The 16,971-nt window shown below is 49.4% G+C and overlaps 1 protein-coding gene across 3 annotated transcripts in view; it reads left to right on the forward strand.

The window, feature by feature from the left end:
- The window catches only part of GIGYF1 (GRB10 interacting GYF protein 1), a 77,111-nt gene extending 60,344 nt beyond the window's left edge, over window positions 1-16,767 (forward strand). For 2 of the 3 annotated variants that reach the window (XM_088465227.1, XM_088465229.1), the window contains exons 18-25: window positions 2,164-2,246; window positions 4,710-4,841; window positions 4,924-5,097; window positions 9,554-9,717; window positions 10,232-10,380; window positions 11,755-11,939; window positions 13,013-13,142; window positions 13,329-16,767. In XM_088465227.1, the coding sequence (XP_088321353.1) occupies window positions 2,164-2,246; window positions 4,710-4,841; window positions 4,924-5,097; window positions 9,554-9,717; window positions 10,232-10,380; window positions 11,755-11,939; window positions 13,013-13,142; window positions 13,329-13,381 (1,070 nt within the window). In that variant the 3' untranslated portion in view covers window positions 13,382-16,767. The remainder of the gene's footprint in view (window positions 1-2,163; window positions 2,247-4,709; window positions 4,842-4,923; window positions 5,098-9,553; window positions 9,718-10,231; window positions 10,381-11,754; window positions 11,940-13,012; window positions 13,143-13,328) is intronic. The other variant, XM_088465228.1, reaches the window with a different exon arrangement.
- Window positions 16,768-16,971: the final 204 nt, after the last annotated feature.

Below are 16,971 nucleotides of genomic sequence, written 5' to 3' on the forward strand. Positions count from 1 at the left end.
ATCTTATGGTATTGTACCTGTCGATACAATCCTCCGGTGTCCAGGATTTCCAGATATTCTGGCATTCCTTCCGGCTGGCTTGGGTTTCACACTTGGCCTGGTCTTCCTGACAGTGCGGATCTCTACACTGTCAGTATGGTTAAGATATGGAATTGCTCCACTCTGGTATCCAGTTCATCCTTTGGAGTGTTTTCTTGATTATGCCTCCATTTGTCCTCCCTAGGGACTCCTTGGGAGTAAGTAGTGGTTCTTCGTTACCCCCGGGGACAGTCAATGGAACCGCTGGTTGTGATAGCCATTACATGGTCTATTGCTTAGGCTCTCTCTTTCTCTCAGGGTGTTTATATCAACCAGGAGAGTGTCTGAATTGGGAGCGTTCTCATGTGGCTCCCTCTTCTGGAGGGCATCATGTCAGGGTGGGAGTTGCTCTCGCCCTGTGTTTCTTCTTAGTGGTTTTCAGGTTCCATATTATTCTGGAACTTATGGTACGGCCATTCTGTCCCCAGTCCTCTCGGCTGGTGTGGCCTCATTGACTGTGGTCTGGCCTCTTTGGATTTATGTGATCCGTTCAGGTTCCTTACGGAAATCGGACTCCTTATTGGTGGTCTGAGATTTCTGGTTTTCACAGGAAAGGATGGCCGGCCTATAACCAAATGTTGGCTGGATGGCCTCGTAGGTCTTCCTCAGGGGCCTACCCATGGGTAGGCCTTCCTGTTGTTGATGCTTGTTTTTTCTCGGGCCATGTGACCCTCGTGTGCGGCTCGCTGTGGCGCCTCGGCTGTTTTGCCTTACTAGGTGGCCACGTGGTCTTCTGTCCACACCTTTTTAAGGTTCTAGGCATTGGTTTCCTTTGCCTCTCAGGATGCTTCCTTTTTGGCGATGGATTCTCCTCTCAGCACAGGAGCGTCCCCACCCTTGGTTGAACTGCTTTGGGACATCCCCAAGGTCAACCCTGTGGACCCCCTATGGACCCTGAAGTAGAAAACAAGAGATATGGTAAGAACTTACCTTTGTTATCTCTGTTTCTACGAAGTCCATAGGGTCCACAGGGCACCCGCCCTGACGCACCTGGCTTCATATGGGCTGTGTGGCTGGTCACCGGTTTTCCGTCTCCCATTTCTGTGAGTATGGTTATTGAGTGTTCCAGTTTTCTCTCTCTTTTTCTCTCCTCCTCCGGCCTTTGGCTACTTACAAACTGAGGTGCCTCTGGCTTGGGGGTGGGGTTATAGGGAGAGTGGACCCAGTGCATCCTGGGAGCTAAAAGCTTTAACTGCGTGGTGCCCGGATTTGGTTCCCAACCTATACCCCAAGGTCAACCCTGTGGACCCTATGGACTTCGTAGAAACAGAGATAACAAAGGTAAGTTCTTACCATATCTCTTGTTTTTTTACAGTGTTTAGTGTCATCGGGGGAGATTGGAGCTTCTTGCGCCTGCGGATACGTTTACATGTATGATACAGTACAGCCAGAGCGCGCCCACCCCCCCCCCAGTGGCCAGACAGTGGAACTGCAATAAGAAGGGATAAGTTTTGTCCTCTAGAGAGAAGGATGTGTCATTATAATAGAAACTGTGCTGGGAACAATGATAGTAAAGAGTATTGAACATCATTTAATATCATATGAGAAACCGTTATCACCTGGAGCGCAGGCCACGGACTCCACTACTCGCATTGGAATATTAAGCAGACCAGAACCATCGCTAAGTAGGATCCCCATCATTGTTGCCATAAGCCGGTAATGACAAGTTAATTAGCTGGACAATCATTTCCCGTCGGACCCCATTGATTTACCAGAACTGTACCGATTATTCTAGTACCCAAGTGTCCATTCAGACATACCAATGCTAGCTTCATATATTTATATATCTATGTCCATTGTAGCTTGTTTTGCACATGCCAGCTGTTATATATTTTAATTTCTACTTTGTTTCTTATTATATTAAATTATGTTTAATACTTTTCACTAGTTATCATTGTTTCTATTATATTATTCCTCTATATCCAGGAGACTGACCAACTCCTAATAACAGCAGATTGGAGAAACAGCCTTCGCAGCCCCCTATTTACTACCTTTAGTCATTTTCCTTCTCCCAGAAGAATGTGTCATCTAATGTTTTTACTTAGCCGTGATGAGGTTCATTTTACCCTCGTCTCTAATTTCCAGGTGGGGAATCCGCACTGTGGGACCTGCCAGTCACTGCTGTCTCTCAGGGGCCAATATTAGAGCAGCTGCAACTGCAACAAAAGGTACCACTATATGTGACTCTGCCATCCAGGAGCTGTGTGTGTGTGTGTGGGGTCAGTACAGGAATAGTACAGAGATACAGGACAGGATGGAGGTGTAGTGACAGAGCTGTGTGTGTGTGAGGTCAGTACAGGAATGGTAGAGAGATACAGGACAGGATGGAGGTGTAGTGACAGAGCTGTGTGTGTGTGAGGTCAGTACAGGAATAGTACAGAGATACAGGACAGGATGGAGGTGGAGTGACAGAGCTGTGTGTGTGTGGGGTCAGTACAGGAATAATAGAGAGATACAGGACAGGATGGAGGTATAGTGACAGAGCTGTGTGTGTGTGGGGTCAGTACAGGAATAGTAGAGAGATACAGGACAGGATGGAGGTGTAGTGACAGCTGTGTGTGTGTGAGGTCAGTACAGGAATAGTAAAGAGATACAGGACAGGATGGAGATGTAGAGACAGAGCTATGTGTGTGAGGTCTGTACAGGAATAGTAGAGAGATACAGGACAGGATGGAGGTGTAGTGACAGAGCTGTGTGTGTGTGGGGTCAGTACAGGAATAGTAGAGAGATACAGGACAGGATGGAGGTGTAGTGACAGAGCTGTGTGTGTGTGAGGTCAGTACAGGAATAGTAGAGAGATACAGGACAGGATGGAGGTGTAGTGACAGAGCTGTGTGTGTGTGAGGTCAGTACAGGAATAGTAGAGAGATACAGGACAGGATGGAGGTGTAGTGACAGAGCTGTGTGTGTGGGGTCAGTACAGGAATAGTAGATACAGGACAGGATGGAGGTGTAGTGACAGAGCTGTGTGTGTGTGTGAGGTCAGTACAGGAATAGTAGAGAGATACAGGACAGGATGGAGGTGTAGTGACAGAGCTGTGTGTGTGTGTGAGGTCAGTACAGGAATAGTAGAGAGATACAGGACAGGATGGAGGTGTAGTGACAGCTGTGTGTGTGTGAGGTCTGTACAGGAATAGTAGAGAGATACAGGACAGGATGGAGGTGTAGTGACAGCTGTGTGTGTGTGGGGTCAGTACAGGAATAGTAGAGAGATACAGGACAGGATGGAGGTGTAGTGACAGAGCTGTGTGTGTGTGAGGTCTGTACAGGAATAGTAGAGAGATACAGGACATGATGGAGGTGTAGTGACAGAGCTGTGTGTGGGGTTAGTACAGGAGTAGTAGAGAGATACAGGACAGGATGGAGGTGTAGTGACAGAGCAGTGTGTGTGTGTGAGGTCAGTACAGTAATAGTAGAGAGATACAGGACAGGATGGAGGTGTAGTGACAGCTGTGTGTGTGGGGTCAGTACAGGAATAGTAGGGAGATACAGGGCAGGATGGAGGTGTAGTGACAGAGCTGTGTGTGTGTGAGGTCAGTACAGGAATAGTAGAGAGATACAGGACAGGATGGAGGTGTAGTGACAGAGCTGTGTGTGTGTGAGGTCTGTACAGGAATAGTAGAGAGATACAGGACAGGATGGAGGTGTAGTGACAGAGCTGTGTGTGTGTGAGGTCTGTACAGGAATAGTAGAGAGATACAGGACATGATGGAGGTGTAGTGACAGAGCTGTGTGTGTGGGGTTAGTACAGGAGTAGTAGAGAGATAAGGACAGGATGGAGGTGTAGTGACAGAGCAGTGTGTGTGTGTGAGGTCAGTACAGTAATAGTAGAGAGATACAGGACAGGATGGAGGTGTAGTAACAGCTGTGTGTGGGGTCAGTACAGGAATAGTAGAGAGATACAGGACAGGATGGAGGTGTAGTGACAGAGCTGTGTGTGTGTGAGGTCAGTACAGGAATAGTAGAGAGATACAGGACAGGGTGGAGGTGTAGTGACAGAGCAGTGTGTGTGTGTGAGGTCAGTACAGGAATATTAGAGAGATACAGGACAGGGTGGAGGTGTAGTGACAGCTGTGTGTGTGGGGTCAGTACAGGAATAGTAGAGAGATACAGGACAGGGTGGAGGTGTAGTGACAGCTGTGTGTGTGGGGTCAGTACAGGAATAGTAGAGAGATACAGGACAGGGTGGAGGTGTAGTGACAGCTGTGTGTGTGGGGTCAGTACAGGAATAGTAGAGAGATACAGGACAGGGTGGAGGTGTAGTGACAGAGCAGTGTGTGTGTGTGAGGTCAGTACAGGAATAGTAGAGAGATACAGGACAGGGTGGAGGTGTAGTGACAGCTGTGTGTGTGGGGTCAGTACAGGAATAGTAGAGAGATACAGGACAGGGTGGAGGTGTAGTGACAGCTGTGTGTGTGGGGTCAGTACAGGAATAGTAGAGAGATACAGGACAGGGTGGAGGTGTAGTGACAGAGCTGTGTGTGTGTGGGGTCAGTACAGGAATAGTAGAGAGATACAGGACAGGGTGGAGGTGTAGTGACAGAGCTGTGTGTGTGTGTGGTCAGTACAGGAATAGCACAATGGACAGGATGGGGATGTGCAGAGTGTTGCTCATTGTCTCTGTACCCCAGTTGCAGGAACGCAGAGATGCAGAACTCAGGGCTAAGAGAGAGGAGGAGGAGAGGAAGAGGAGAGAAGAGAAGCGGAGACAGGAGGAGCAGAAGCGGAGAGACCAGGAGGAGGAGATGTACCGCAGGAAGCAGGTGAGAGCCTGATCCTGGCTCTTCAGGTCACACCAATCGATTACCTACCTGCTAAAGCCCTATGTCCACTTCTCTGTTCCAGTGTCGCCAACAGCAGGAACTACTTCTCAAGCTTATCCAGCAAAGTGGGCAGCCTTCCTCCTCTCAGTCTGTCTGGGCTGCCCATGGGAAGGGAGTGTCTCTAAAAGCCATGTTGGAGATGCAGGAGAGAGAGGGGCAGCTGCTGAAACAAAGATCGCAGCCGACAAGGACAGTGGTGAGTGACAGCCAGGCCTAGAGAGAGATGTGAGTGACAGCCAGGCCTAGAGAGAGATGTGAGTGACAGCCAGGTCTAGAGAGAGATGTGAGTGACAGCCAGGCCTAGAGAGAGATGTGAGTGACAGCCAGGCCTAGAGAGAGATGTGAGTGACAGCCAGGCCTAGAGAGAGATGTGAGTGACAGCCAGGCCTAGAGAGAGATGTGAGTGACAGCCAGGCCTAGAGAGAGATGTGAGTGACAGCCAGGCCTAGAGAGAGATGTGAGTGACAGCCAGGCCTAGAGAGAGATGTGAGTGACAGCCAGGCCTAGAGAGAGATGTGAGTGACAGCCAGGCCTAGAGAGAGATGTGAGTGACAGCCAGGCCTAGAGAGAGATGTGAGTGACAGCCAGGCCTAGAGAGAGATGTGAGTGACAGCCAGGCCTAGAGAGAGATGTGAGTGACAGCCAGGCCTAGAGAGAGATGTGAGTGACAGCCAGGCCTAGAGAGAGATGTGAGTGACAGCCAGGCCTAGAGAGAGATGTGAGTGACAGCCAGGCCTAGAGAGATGTGAGTGACAGCCAGGCCTAGAGAGAGATGTGAGTGACAGCCAGGCCTAGAGAGAGATGTGAGTGACAGCCAGGCCTAGAGAGAGATGTGAGTGACAGCCAGGCCTAGAGAGATGTGAGTAGGGATGGACAGTGTTGAGTGACAGCCAGGCCTAGAGAGAGAGATGTGAGTAGGGATGGACAGTGGTGAGTGACAGCCAGGCCCAGAGAGAGATGTGACTAGGGATGGACAGTGGTGAGTGACAGCCAGGCCTAGAGAGAGATGTGAGTGACAGCCAGGCATAGAGAGAGATGTGAGTAGGGATGGACACTGGTGAGTGACAGCCAGGCCTAGAGAGAGAGATATGTGACTAGCGATGGACAGTGGTGAGTGACAGCCAGGCCCAGAGAGAGATGTGACACGGGATGTACAATGGTGAGTGACGGCCAGGCCTAGAGAGAGAGATGTGAGTAGGGATGGACAGTGGTGAGTGACAGCCAGGCCTAGAGAGAGAGATGTGAGTAGGGATGGACAGTGGTGAGTGACAGCCAGGCCTAGAGAGAGATGTGACTAGGGATGGACAGTGGTGAGTGACAGCCAGGCCTAGAGAGAGATGTGAGTGACAGCCAGGCATAGAGAGAGATATGTGACTAGGGATGGACAGTGGTGAGTGACAGCCAGGACTAGAGAGAGAGATGTGACACGGGATGGACAGTGGTGAGTGACAGCCAGGCCTAGAGAAAGAGATGTGACACGGGATGGACAGTGGTGAGTGACAGCCAGGCATAGAGTGAGATATGTGACTAGGGATGGACAGTGGTGAGTGACAGCCAGGACTAGAGAGAAATGTGACTAGGGATGGACAGTGGTGAGTGACAGCTAGGCCTAGAGAGAGAGATGTGACACGGGATGGACGGTGGTGAGTGACAGCCAGGCCTAGAGAGAGAGATGTGACACGGGATGGACGGTGGTGAGTGACAGCCAGGCCTAGAGAGAGATGTGACTAGGGATGGACAGTGGTGAGTGACAGCCAGGCCTAGAGAGAGATGTGAGAGACAGCCAGGCCTAGAGAGAGATGTGAGTAGGAATGGACAGTGGTGAGTGACAGCCAGGCCTAGAGAGAGATGTGAGTGACACCCAGGCCTAGAGAGAGATATGTGAGTAGGGATGGACAGTGGTGAGTGACAGCCAGGCCTAGAGAGAGAGATGTGAGTAGGGATGGACAGTGGGGAGTGACAGCCAGGCCTAGAGAGAGAGATGTGAGTAGGGATGGACAGTGGTGAGTAACAGCCAGGCCTAGAGAGAGAGATGTGACTAGGGATGGACAGTGGTGAGTAACAGCCAGGCCTAGAGAGAGAGATGTGAGTAGGGATGGACAGTGGTGAGTGACAGCCAGGCCTAGAGAGAGATGTGAGTGACAGCCAGGCCTAGAGAGAGATGTGAGTAGGGATGGACAGTGGTGAGTGACAGCCAGGCCTAGAGAGAGAGATGTGAGTAGGGATGTACAGTGGTGAGTGACAGCCAGGCCTAGAGAGAGAGATGTTAGTAGGGATGGATAGTGGGGAGTGACAGCCAGGCCTAGAGAGAGAGATGTTAGTAGGGATGGATAGTGGGGAGTGACAGCCAGGCCTAGAGAGAGAGATGTGACTAGGGATGGACAGTGGTGAGTGACAGCCAGGCCTAGAGAGAGATGTGAGTGACAGCCAGGCATAGAGAGAGATGTGAGCAGGGATGGACACTGGTGAGTGACAGCCAGGCCTAGAGAGAGAGAGATGTGACTAGGGATGTACAATGGTGAGTGACAGCCAGGCCTAGAGAGAGAGATGTGAGTAGGGATGGACAGTGGTGAGTGACAGCCAGGCCTAGAGAGAGAGATGTGAGTAGGGAAGGACAGTGGTGAGTGACAGCTAGGCCTAGAGAGAGAGATGTGACACGGGATGGACAGTGGTGAGTGACAGCCAGGCCTAGAGAAAGAGATGTGACACGGGATGGACAGTGGTGAGTGACAGCCAGGCATAGAGAGAGATCTGTGACTAGGGATGGACAGTGGTGAGTGACAGCCAGGACTAGAGAGAAATGTGACTAGGGATGGACAGTGGTGAGTGACAGCTAGGCCTAGAGAGAGAGATGTGACACGGGATGGACAGTGGTGAGTGACAGCCAGGCCTAGAGAAAGAGATGTGACACGGGATGGACAGTGGTGAGTGACAGCCAGGCCTAGAGAGAGATGTGAGTGACAGCCAGGCATAGAGAGAGATATGTGACTAGGGATGGACAGTGGTGAGTGACAGCCAGGACTAGAGAGAAATGTGACTAGGGATGGACAGTGGTGAGTGACAGCTAGGCCTAGAGAGAGAGATGTGACACGGGATGGACAGTGGTGAGTGACAGCCAGGCCTAGAGAAAGAGATGTGACACGGGATGGACAGTGGTGAGTGACAGCCAGGCATAGAGAGAGATCTGTGACTAGGGATGGACAGTGGTGAGTGACAGCCAGGACTAGAGAGAAATGTGACTAGGGATGGACAGTGGTGAGTGACAGCTAGGCCTAGAGAGAGAGATGTGACACGGGATGGATGGTGGTGAGTGACAGCCAGTCCTAGAGAGAGAGATGTGACACGGGATGGACGGTGGTGAGTGACAGCCAGGCCTAGAGAGAGATGTGACTAGGGATGGACAGTGGTGAGTGACAGCCAGGCCTAGAGAGAGATGTGAGAGACAGCCAGGCCTAGAGAGAGATGTGAGTAGGAATGGACAGTGGTGAGTGACAGCCAGGCCTAGAGAGAGAGATGTTAGTAGGGATGGACAGTGGTGAGTGACAGCCAGGCCTAGAGAGAGAGATGTTAGTAGGGATGGACAGTGGTGAGTGACAGCCAGGCCTAGAGAGAGATGTGAGTGACAGCCAGGCCTAGAGAGAGATGTGTTAGTAGGGATGGACAGTGGTGAGTGACAGCCAGGCCTAGAGAGAGATATGTTAGTAGGGATGGACAGTGGTGAGTGACAGCCAGGCCTAGAGAGAGAGATGTGAGTAGGGATGGATAGTGGGGAGTGACATCCAGGCCTAGAGAGAGAGATGTTAGTAGGGGTGGACAGTGGTGAGTGACAGCCAGGCCTAGAGAGAGAGATGTGAGTAGGGATGGACAGTGGTGAGTGACAGCCAGGCCTAGAGAGAGATGTGAGTAGGGATGGACAGTGGTGAGTGACAGCGAGGCCTAGAGAGAGAGATGTTTGTAGGGATGGAAGTAGGTCTCCCAGCACCGCGTTACCCTGAGACCTGATGCTATGTATGGACATACTGGCCATGGGACATTACATGTCAGCAGCAGCTAATGAGTAACAGCGAGAATATACCAATGTGTCCTCGCTCATCTTTGCCGCAATCGCACCAAACTGCCCCTCTCTGCGCACCTGGTCCCGTGAATCTCTGCTGGCGTCTGGCGTCTTTTTCTTTGCCGAAAATGTTTCTAAGTTTTAATGTGATGCGACTGGGACGCCCCAGGAGACTTTCCTGATTCATTTGATATGCGACACTTGTGCATCTGACACTATATATCGGCATAGGATGTGCTACAAAGCGCGCCAAGTTCCCGTCACCGACTCTCGCGCTCAGCTATACAAGCTACACATATCAGATGAATCAGCGCAGACCCCTGCTGCGTCCCAGTCACATCGTATTGCCACTTACCTGCATGTTCAGCAACAATAAATAACGCAGACGCTAGCAGTGTTGCACGGGACCTGGCGGGTCACTCATGCCAGGCATATGGTGGGTGGGCGGGGTGGTTGCCCTGCGGATAGACTGGCACTAAGGGTGGAGTGTAAGTCGCCCTGCGCTGATGAGGTAGAATAATTTATGGCTGGTGGATAATGTAGGTGAGGTCAAGACGGAACAATTAAGGGTAGTATAACTTTGTACCCCTTGTTTCAGCATGGAGGTCTGGGGATGTCTGGTGCCGCAATCATTCCCTCCCAGTGGGGGTCCGACTCGGGTTCTTTGTGGGGCAGCCTGGAGAAAAGCCCCTGGGAAGATAGTGTGAAATCTGGGCCCAGCAGTAGAGGCCTGAGGAACAGCAGGAGTAGCCCCTCTCTGACGTGAGTACTGGCACAGCCCCTCTCCCCGCTCCGTCCCAGGCCTTTATTCCTCTGCTTATTGTGTACCCGGGCAGCGTGTGAAGCTGGGCACACACCTCGTGTAGTGTTTGTACTCTCGATCCTTGTGCACGACGTTGGTTCATCACGTCGTCCCCTCTGCTGTTCTGCACAGAGATGGGACAATTCCATAAACAACCAGGTTCTGCTACAGGCTGCATGTAACGACACACTGCGCCACTGTCCAGTGTGTACTGCGCACGTGATGTATCGCTACATCGCCTGGTATAGTGTGTACCCAGCTTTAGTCTGAGACCACATAAAGGACATAGAGACAGCACGGCCCCGGGGTGGGGTGAGCCAGCTGCACGGTACATAAGGTGAATCGCCGTGCATCTGCATATAAGGTTTTCCCTATTCCTCCGTTTGTGTGCTGCACAAAACATTGAGTACTCCATAGTAGGCTAGCCCTCCTTAATCTGATCCTTACCAGCTGCCCGTTTCTCGTATCTATCAGTGATTCCTACACTGCAACTGCCCGACGCAAAAAGACGGACGAGGAGGAGAAGCTCCTGAAACTACTGCAGGGAATTAAACCGTCGGATGGGTTTACTCAGTGGTGCGAACAGATGTTACACATCCTCAACACATCAAATAACCTGGACGGTGAGATCTGTGTGCTGTCCCCCGCCCCGTCTCTTCCTTCTCTACTAGCTCTCGCCCCCGCCCCCTCTCTTCCTTCTCTACTAGCTCTCGCCCCCGCCCCCTCTCTTCCTTCTCTACTAGCTCTCGCACCCGCCCCCTCTCTTCCTTCTCTACTAGCTCTCGCACCCACCCCCTCTCTTCCCTCTCTCCTGGTCCCTCTGTTCTCCTCCTCTCTCCTGGTCCCTCTGTTCTCCTCCTCTCTCGTCTGCCCTCTCTGTTCTCCTCCTCTCTCGTCTGCCCTCTCTGTTCTCCTCCTCTCTCGTCTGCCCCCTCTGTTCTCCTCCTCCTCTCTCGTCTGCCCCCTCTGTTCTCCTCCTCCTCTCTCGTCTGCCCCCTCTGTTCTCCTCCTCCTCTCTCGTCTGCCCCCTCTGTTCTCCTCCTCCTCTCTCGTCTGCCCCCTCTGTTCTCCTCCTCCTCTCTCGTCTGCCCCCTCTGTTCTCCTCCTCCTCTCTCGTCTGCCCCCTCTGTTCTCCTCCTCCTCTCTCGTCTGCCCCCTCTGTTCTCCTCCTCCTCTCTCGTCTGCCCCCTCTGTTCTCCTCCTCTCTCTCGTCTGCCCACTCTGTTCTCCTCCTCTCTCTCGTCTGCCCCCTCTGTTCTCCTCCTCTCTCTCGTCTGCCCCCTCTGCTCTCCTCCTCTCTCTCGTCTGCCCCCTCTGCTCTCCTCCTCTCTCTCGTCTGCCCCCTCTGCTCTCCTCCTCTCTCGTCTGCTCTCCTCCTCTCTCGTCTGCTCTCCTCCTCTCTCGTCTGCTCTCCTCCTCTCTCGTCTGCTCTCCTCCTCTCTCGTCTGCTCTCCTCCTCTCTCGTCTGCCCCCTCTGCTCTCCTCCTCTCTCGTCTGCCCCCTCTCTGCTCTCCTCCTCTCTCGTCTGCCCCCTCTGCTCTCCTCCTCTCTCGTCTGCCCCCTCTGCTCTCCTCCTCGCTCGTCTGCCCCCTCTCTTCTCTCTCTCCTCGCTCGTCTGCCCCCTCTCTTCTCTCTCTCCTCGCTCGTCTGCCCCCTCTCTTCTCTCTCTCCTCGCTCGTCTGCCCCCTCTCTTCTCTCTCTCCTCGCTCGTCTGCCCCCTCTCTTCTCTCTCTCCTCGCTCGTCTGCCCCCTCTCTTCTCTCTCTCCTCGCTCGTCTGCCCCCTCTCTTCTCTCTCTCCTCGCTCGTCTGCCCCCTCTCTTCTCTCTCTCCTCGCTCGTCTGCCCCCTCTCTTCTCTCTCTCCTCGCTCGTCTGCCCCCTCTCTTCTCTCTCTCCTCGCTCGTCTGCCCCCTCTCGCCTCTCTCTCCTCGCTCGTCTGCCCCCTCTCGCTGCGTTATTCTCGCCACCATGTCATTATGTTCTCTGTGTCCTTTGCAGTCCCCACGTTAGTGGCCTTTCTGAAGGAGCTGGAGTCTCCGTATGACGTCCACGACTATATCCGTTCCTGTCTTGGGGAAACACTTGAAGCCAAAGAATTTGCTAAACAGTTTTTAGAGCGCAGAGCAAAGTACAAAGCCAGCCAGAGACAGCAGGTATCGTGTGACAACGCCTATAAGCTCATGGTAAATGGCAGATGCTCTCACCGCGGTTCACCATGTAACTTCCAGTAACCCCAAGTGTAAAGTGGCTGATGAGATGTTACACTCACATATTGATGCACCAAAACATTATGACCACTCCCATATGACGTGAATGGCATCAGCTATCTCATTACAACGGCGCAAGGTTAGGATCATATTAGACGGCAAGCTGATATTAGGTCATCCATGTCCCAGTGGTCCAAGAAGGGAAAAACCACAAACTTCCCATGGGGTGTTTTGGACGGCCAAAACTCATCTGTGCAGGTGGTCAACGAAGGTATGAGCCAGCAGAAGCGTTATTACTGCGGCACAAAGCACAAGCTGTGCAGCTGCCGGCCAATCAGAGTGCCCACGCTGTCAACCATCAGAAGGGCTTACAATGTGAGCATCTGAATTCGACCATTGGTTAGTGGAAGACAGTCACCTGGTGCGATGAATCCCACTTTCTGTTGCACCATGTAGACAAACTGGTACGTATGCCACGGGAAGAGATGATGCAATGTGTTAAGAAAACATGCCGCTGGCAGGAGTGAGATGACTGGGGCAGTGTTGTAAACCGTGGGTCTTACCATTCATGTGGGCATTGATTCGACATTTGCCACCTTCTAAACATCGTTGCAGACCAGGTACATCCTTCTGTGACTACAGTACTCTCTGATGAAAGTGGCCTCTTATATTAGGATATGCACCCTACCACACATTTGTTCTTGAATGGTTTGAGGAAGGTGATGAAGAGTTAAAGGTGTTGCCCTGACCTCCAAAGTCCCCAGATTGAGTTCAATCCCCGGCAGCTGGACCTCGCAACTTACAGGCACCAGATAACGCGGGGCACCTTCAGAGATCATGCAGAGTCCATGTTCTTGGTGCATGGACTTTGTTGGTGGCACACGTAGGAGCAACAGAATATGAGGCCGGTGGTCGTAATGTTTCGGGTAATCAGTGTAATTGTGAGCAATATTCAAATTTGCAGTATTTCAAGTTTGGCTGTATTTTTTTTTCTTTAATACTTTTATAAGCAGGTGTGATCAGTTTCGTGTCACACTTCTGTCTCGCAGGAAGCTGCCTGGCTGACTCCCTCGATGTTTCCAACATCCCAGAATGCCAAGCAAAGCAGTGCATACGATGTACAGAGCAACAAGATGAAGAGGCGGATTCAGATGTTACACTCAGATCCCAGCATACTGGGTAAGTTTCCCGGCTGTCTGGTGTAATTCCCACACGTTGTTCAGCTGCTGAGAAAGCTATAATATAAATGACATGATCACAGGGGTGGTAGTACTCCTGCTTACAAGATCATTTGCTCTGGGGCTGGGAGAGGTTTCTTGCATGCTGATTAATAGGAACTGATTATGTTAATATTTTTATATTCAGGTTACTCCTTGCACGGCTCCCCAAATGAGATGGAAGCTATTGACGACTACTGAGGCGTGTCTCTCTTCCTTCTGACGCCATCTTTACTTCACCCGCCGCATTTTCGGCGGCAATACTGCACTGCAAACTTTACCCCTCCCTCTGCAGGAGGAGGGGCAGAGACTGGGAGAGGAGGGGGGGTGGGTGTTACCCAGCCAGAGCCAGGGAGGAGGGGGGAGATACACCCTGTTCCCTCCCCCCACTCCCCTAAACATAATGCACTCATTTTAAAGCACCTTAAAAAAAAATGCACTTTACAGAAACTGATCAAAAATCTGAATTCCTTTTTTTTTTTTTTTTTTTTCCTATAATTTTTTTTTAACAAAAAATAAAAATAGAAAAAAAAAAAACACCCGAAGAGAAGAGGAAAAACTGGATTTATTGACTTTGACTGTTTATTACTAGTATAACTTTTTTGTTTGAGCGTTTTTTTGTTTTTCTTTAATTGTTCATTGGTTTTTGATTTTTTTTTTTTTTTTTTTTTTTAAATTTGACAGTTTCTGACTTTTTTTTTTTGTATCAAAAAGTGAATTATTCCGGCAACGGATCTCTATAAAAAAAAAAAAAGAAAAGAAAAATATTTTGGGAAGAAAAAATACAGCCAAAAACACTTTTTTCCTCAAATAGGTTTTTTATTTTGTTAAAAAAAATAAAGAAAGAAAAAAAAAATAAACAAAAAAAATGTAAACAAAAAACAATTTAAGAAAAGTAGTAAGTTTTCTACGCTTTTTGCAAGATTACAACGCTCTGCTTTGAGTTCCCTATTGTGTTGGGGAGGGTCGAGGGGGAGTTAATCCATCAAAACTTGAAGAATGCACTTAGCAATTTTGGGGGGGAATCTGCATTTTTAACGGTTATTTTTTGCACAGATATAAAATGTTGTGATTTTTTTTTTTTTTGATACTAAAATGGCAGAAAAAAAAATCTAAGAAAAAAATTCCCATTTTGAACTGTTAAAATTGTTCGTTGTTTTTTTTTGCCCCGTCTCATAAAGAATGCACTTGCTTCTCATATGTAAGAGGCCCATGAAGGATCGCATACCGCAGTCATTACGGAGTGCCAGGACTTCTGGGCACATCAGATACCAGACAAGGACTTCTGTAACGGGCCTTTCAGTGGATGTTTATGTGGAGATTCGCACCTCGCCTTCCGTATCTGCATTGCTCCTGGTTTTTTTTTTTTGGTTTTTTTTAAACAAAGGGATATGGTACCTGTTCTTAACCCTGTTTTGCCAGACATGCGGAATAGTTTGTTGTTTTTTTTTCATTTGGTTCTTGTTTTTATTCTGCTTTTGTTTACAAATGTCCTAAGTGGACAAATGGCTGATAAGATGGGACAGTGGACCCTTCGGACATGTCTCAAGGAATACACCAGATTTTCTTGAGGGGGCCGGAGGAAGGGTTGGGAGGGGAAAGGACGTTTTTGGGGGTGTGTAGAGTGCAGTTGCCTTAATGTTGACACCACAGCTCTACACCGCCCAAGTCACGCAATCTCTTCCCAAGGACACCTGGGGACCAGCGTTATGAACCCACCTTGAGAGCTTCTCAAGCAGTCGCTCGCGGGAAATCAGTCTTATGAACAGACCTTCTCAGAACTAGAGGAGCACAGCCTCCTTACAAGCTAAAGGGTTCGGACTGCAGATAGATTTGTGCCCAGCGAGCACCGCCAATGGAAAACCCTTGAAGGAGATGCTCCGATAAAGCAGTGTTTATTTCTGACCAGGCCACTGGACATTATATGCCTTGCCTGGTGGGGAACGTAGTCTCCTCTGAACCTTTACAAACTTCATGGAAACATACTGTGTACATAAAATGGCAACAGGAAAAAAAAACGCTAATTTTGCCTAAATGCGGCTGTTTTATGCCTAAAAAAAAAAAGACTCTCATTTTTGCTGTGGGTTTCATGTGTATCTTAACCACAAGAATGTATTAGGGCAGAAGCTGGTATCCAGTATTACAGATGCCCCTGGTCTCCCCAGCGCCCTCTATCGCTGGGGTAGTGTATATAATTGGTGCCCTTGTTTTGGGGTGTATACAGTGACGCACTGTGCTCGCTGTTTGTATATAGTGGGGTATACGTCTTGTATTGCTTACAAGTATATTGTGCTGAATGTATAACGTATGTGTGTGTATATATGTATATATATAATGTGTATGAGCGTATCTATACATATATGCAGAATACATCCACTAATAGGACCCTGATACTGTTGTACCTTTACATTACGTGGCGTGATAGCGCAGTCTAATGTGCGGCCCCCGATACATCTATGAGACAGAGGTCTCCCTGTATTCTGCATATATGTATACAAAAAAATACAGATGTTTATATACTGCTATATATACACATCGTCAGATATATATCTTTGTGTATACATGCCCTGGTTCATGTCTGTATTACATGTAGAAGCAGGAGGTCTGGTGATGAAAGCCGCCTGAACGTTACATATAATACAGACAGTCTGTGGATATCGCTGTATGTACAGACGTCTACATACGCATTCAGACTGCTGGGGTTTTGTTTTTGTTTTTTTTGCCTGTTAAATTCCTTCAGTTTTCTCCATTTGTGATATTTTTGCCTTATTTTCAGTATTAAAAGGTTGAAGTGAACAGAAGTTATTTTACATGCGCAGAGTTGTCAGTTAAGTAGCGTGTGTGGCACAAAACCGCCAGAATGGGGGTACTTGTGCCCCCCATGCTCCTCCTCAATGTGTCACCACAACATTGGGTGGGGTCAGTAATATAAATATATAATCTTATCCAATCACAGACAGGATCCTTAGGAAAGTGCACAAGGACTGAATCAGAGGGACTTTCATGAAACCTGGCGCAGGGGGTTGCTGCAAAAAGGTTCTATAATCCATAGCCAACTGGACATCAATAGACTAGAAATGGTAATTCAAAGGTTGTTGCTATGGGTTACAGCACCCTGTTGTAGTTGCCTTAGCACCTATTTTCAGCAATGTCCCCCAATATATGTTATCCTTGGAGTGAAATGTCTTCCTAGAGATGTAATAGAAATTGCTTTATGGCCTGTATATTTCCAGCACAGTAATAACCCAGGCACTGAAGCTATTGAGACGGCCACAATGTAATGGACAGAATCAAATGGTGACAGGGCCCAAGCTGACCAATTGGCGGCCAGAACCAGCTGTCGCTGGTGAGAGACCGTTGTATGCAGCCATTACTGACAGACTGTTTCTCATTCGCTTCTGGTCCCTGAGGCAAACATGGCTGCCGCCCCGTCTCAGACAAGTCTTCGTTTCAGAGATTTACTGAGTGATAATGCGAAGGGCAAGTTATACCATTTTCATCATGCCACCACGGGATGGTGCTGTTGTATTGCTGTAAATGATGGAGCAGCTACCACTATGATTAATAAAGAGCTTCTTTGTGCTGAACTGCCTATTGCTTTGTGTTTTACTGACCAGCGTGAACGGGACAAAGGCAACTTACACATAGCCAGTACTCTCATTGTAGTGACTATCCGGTCACTAGAACGATCTTTTACTTACACATAGTCACTACAGTGAGTGTACTGGCTATCCGGTCACTAGAGCGATCCTTTACTTACACATAGCCAGTACTCTCACTGTAGTGACTAT

This window comes from Taudactylus pleione, unplaced genomic scaffold, assembly GCF_031769625.1.
Source record: "Taudactylus pleione unplaced genomic scaffold, aTauple2 ptg001917l, whole genome shotgun sequence".
NCBI classification, from domain to species: Eukaryota; Metazoa; Chordata; class Amphibia; order Anura; family Myobatrachidae; genus Taudactylus; species Taudactylus pleione.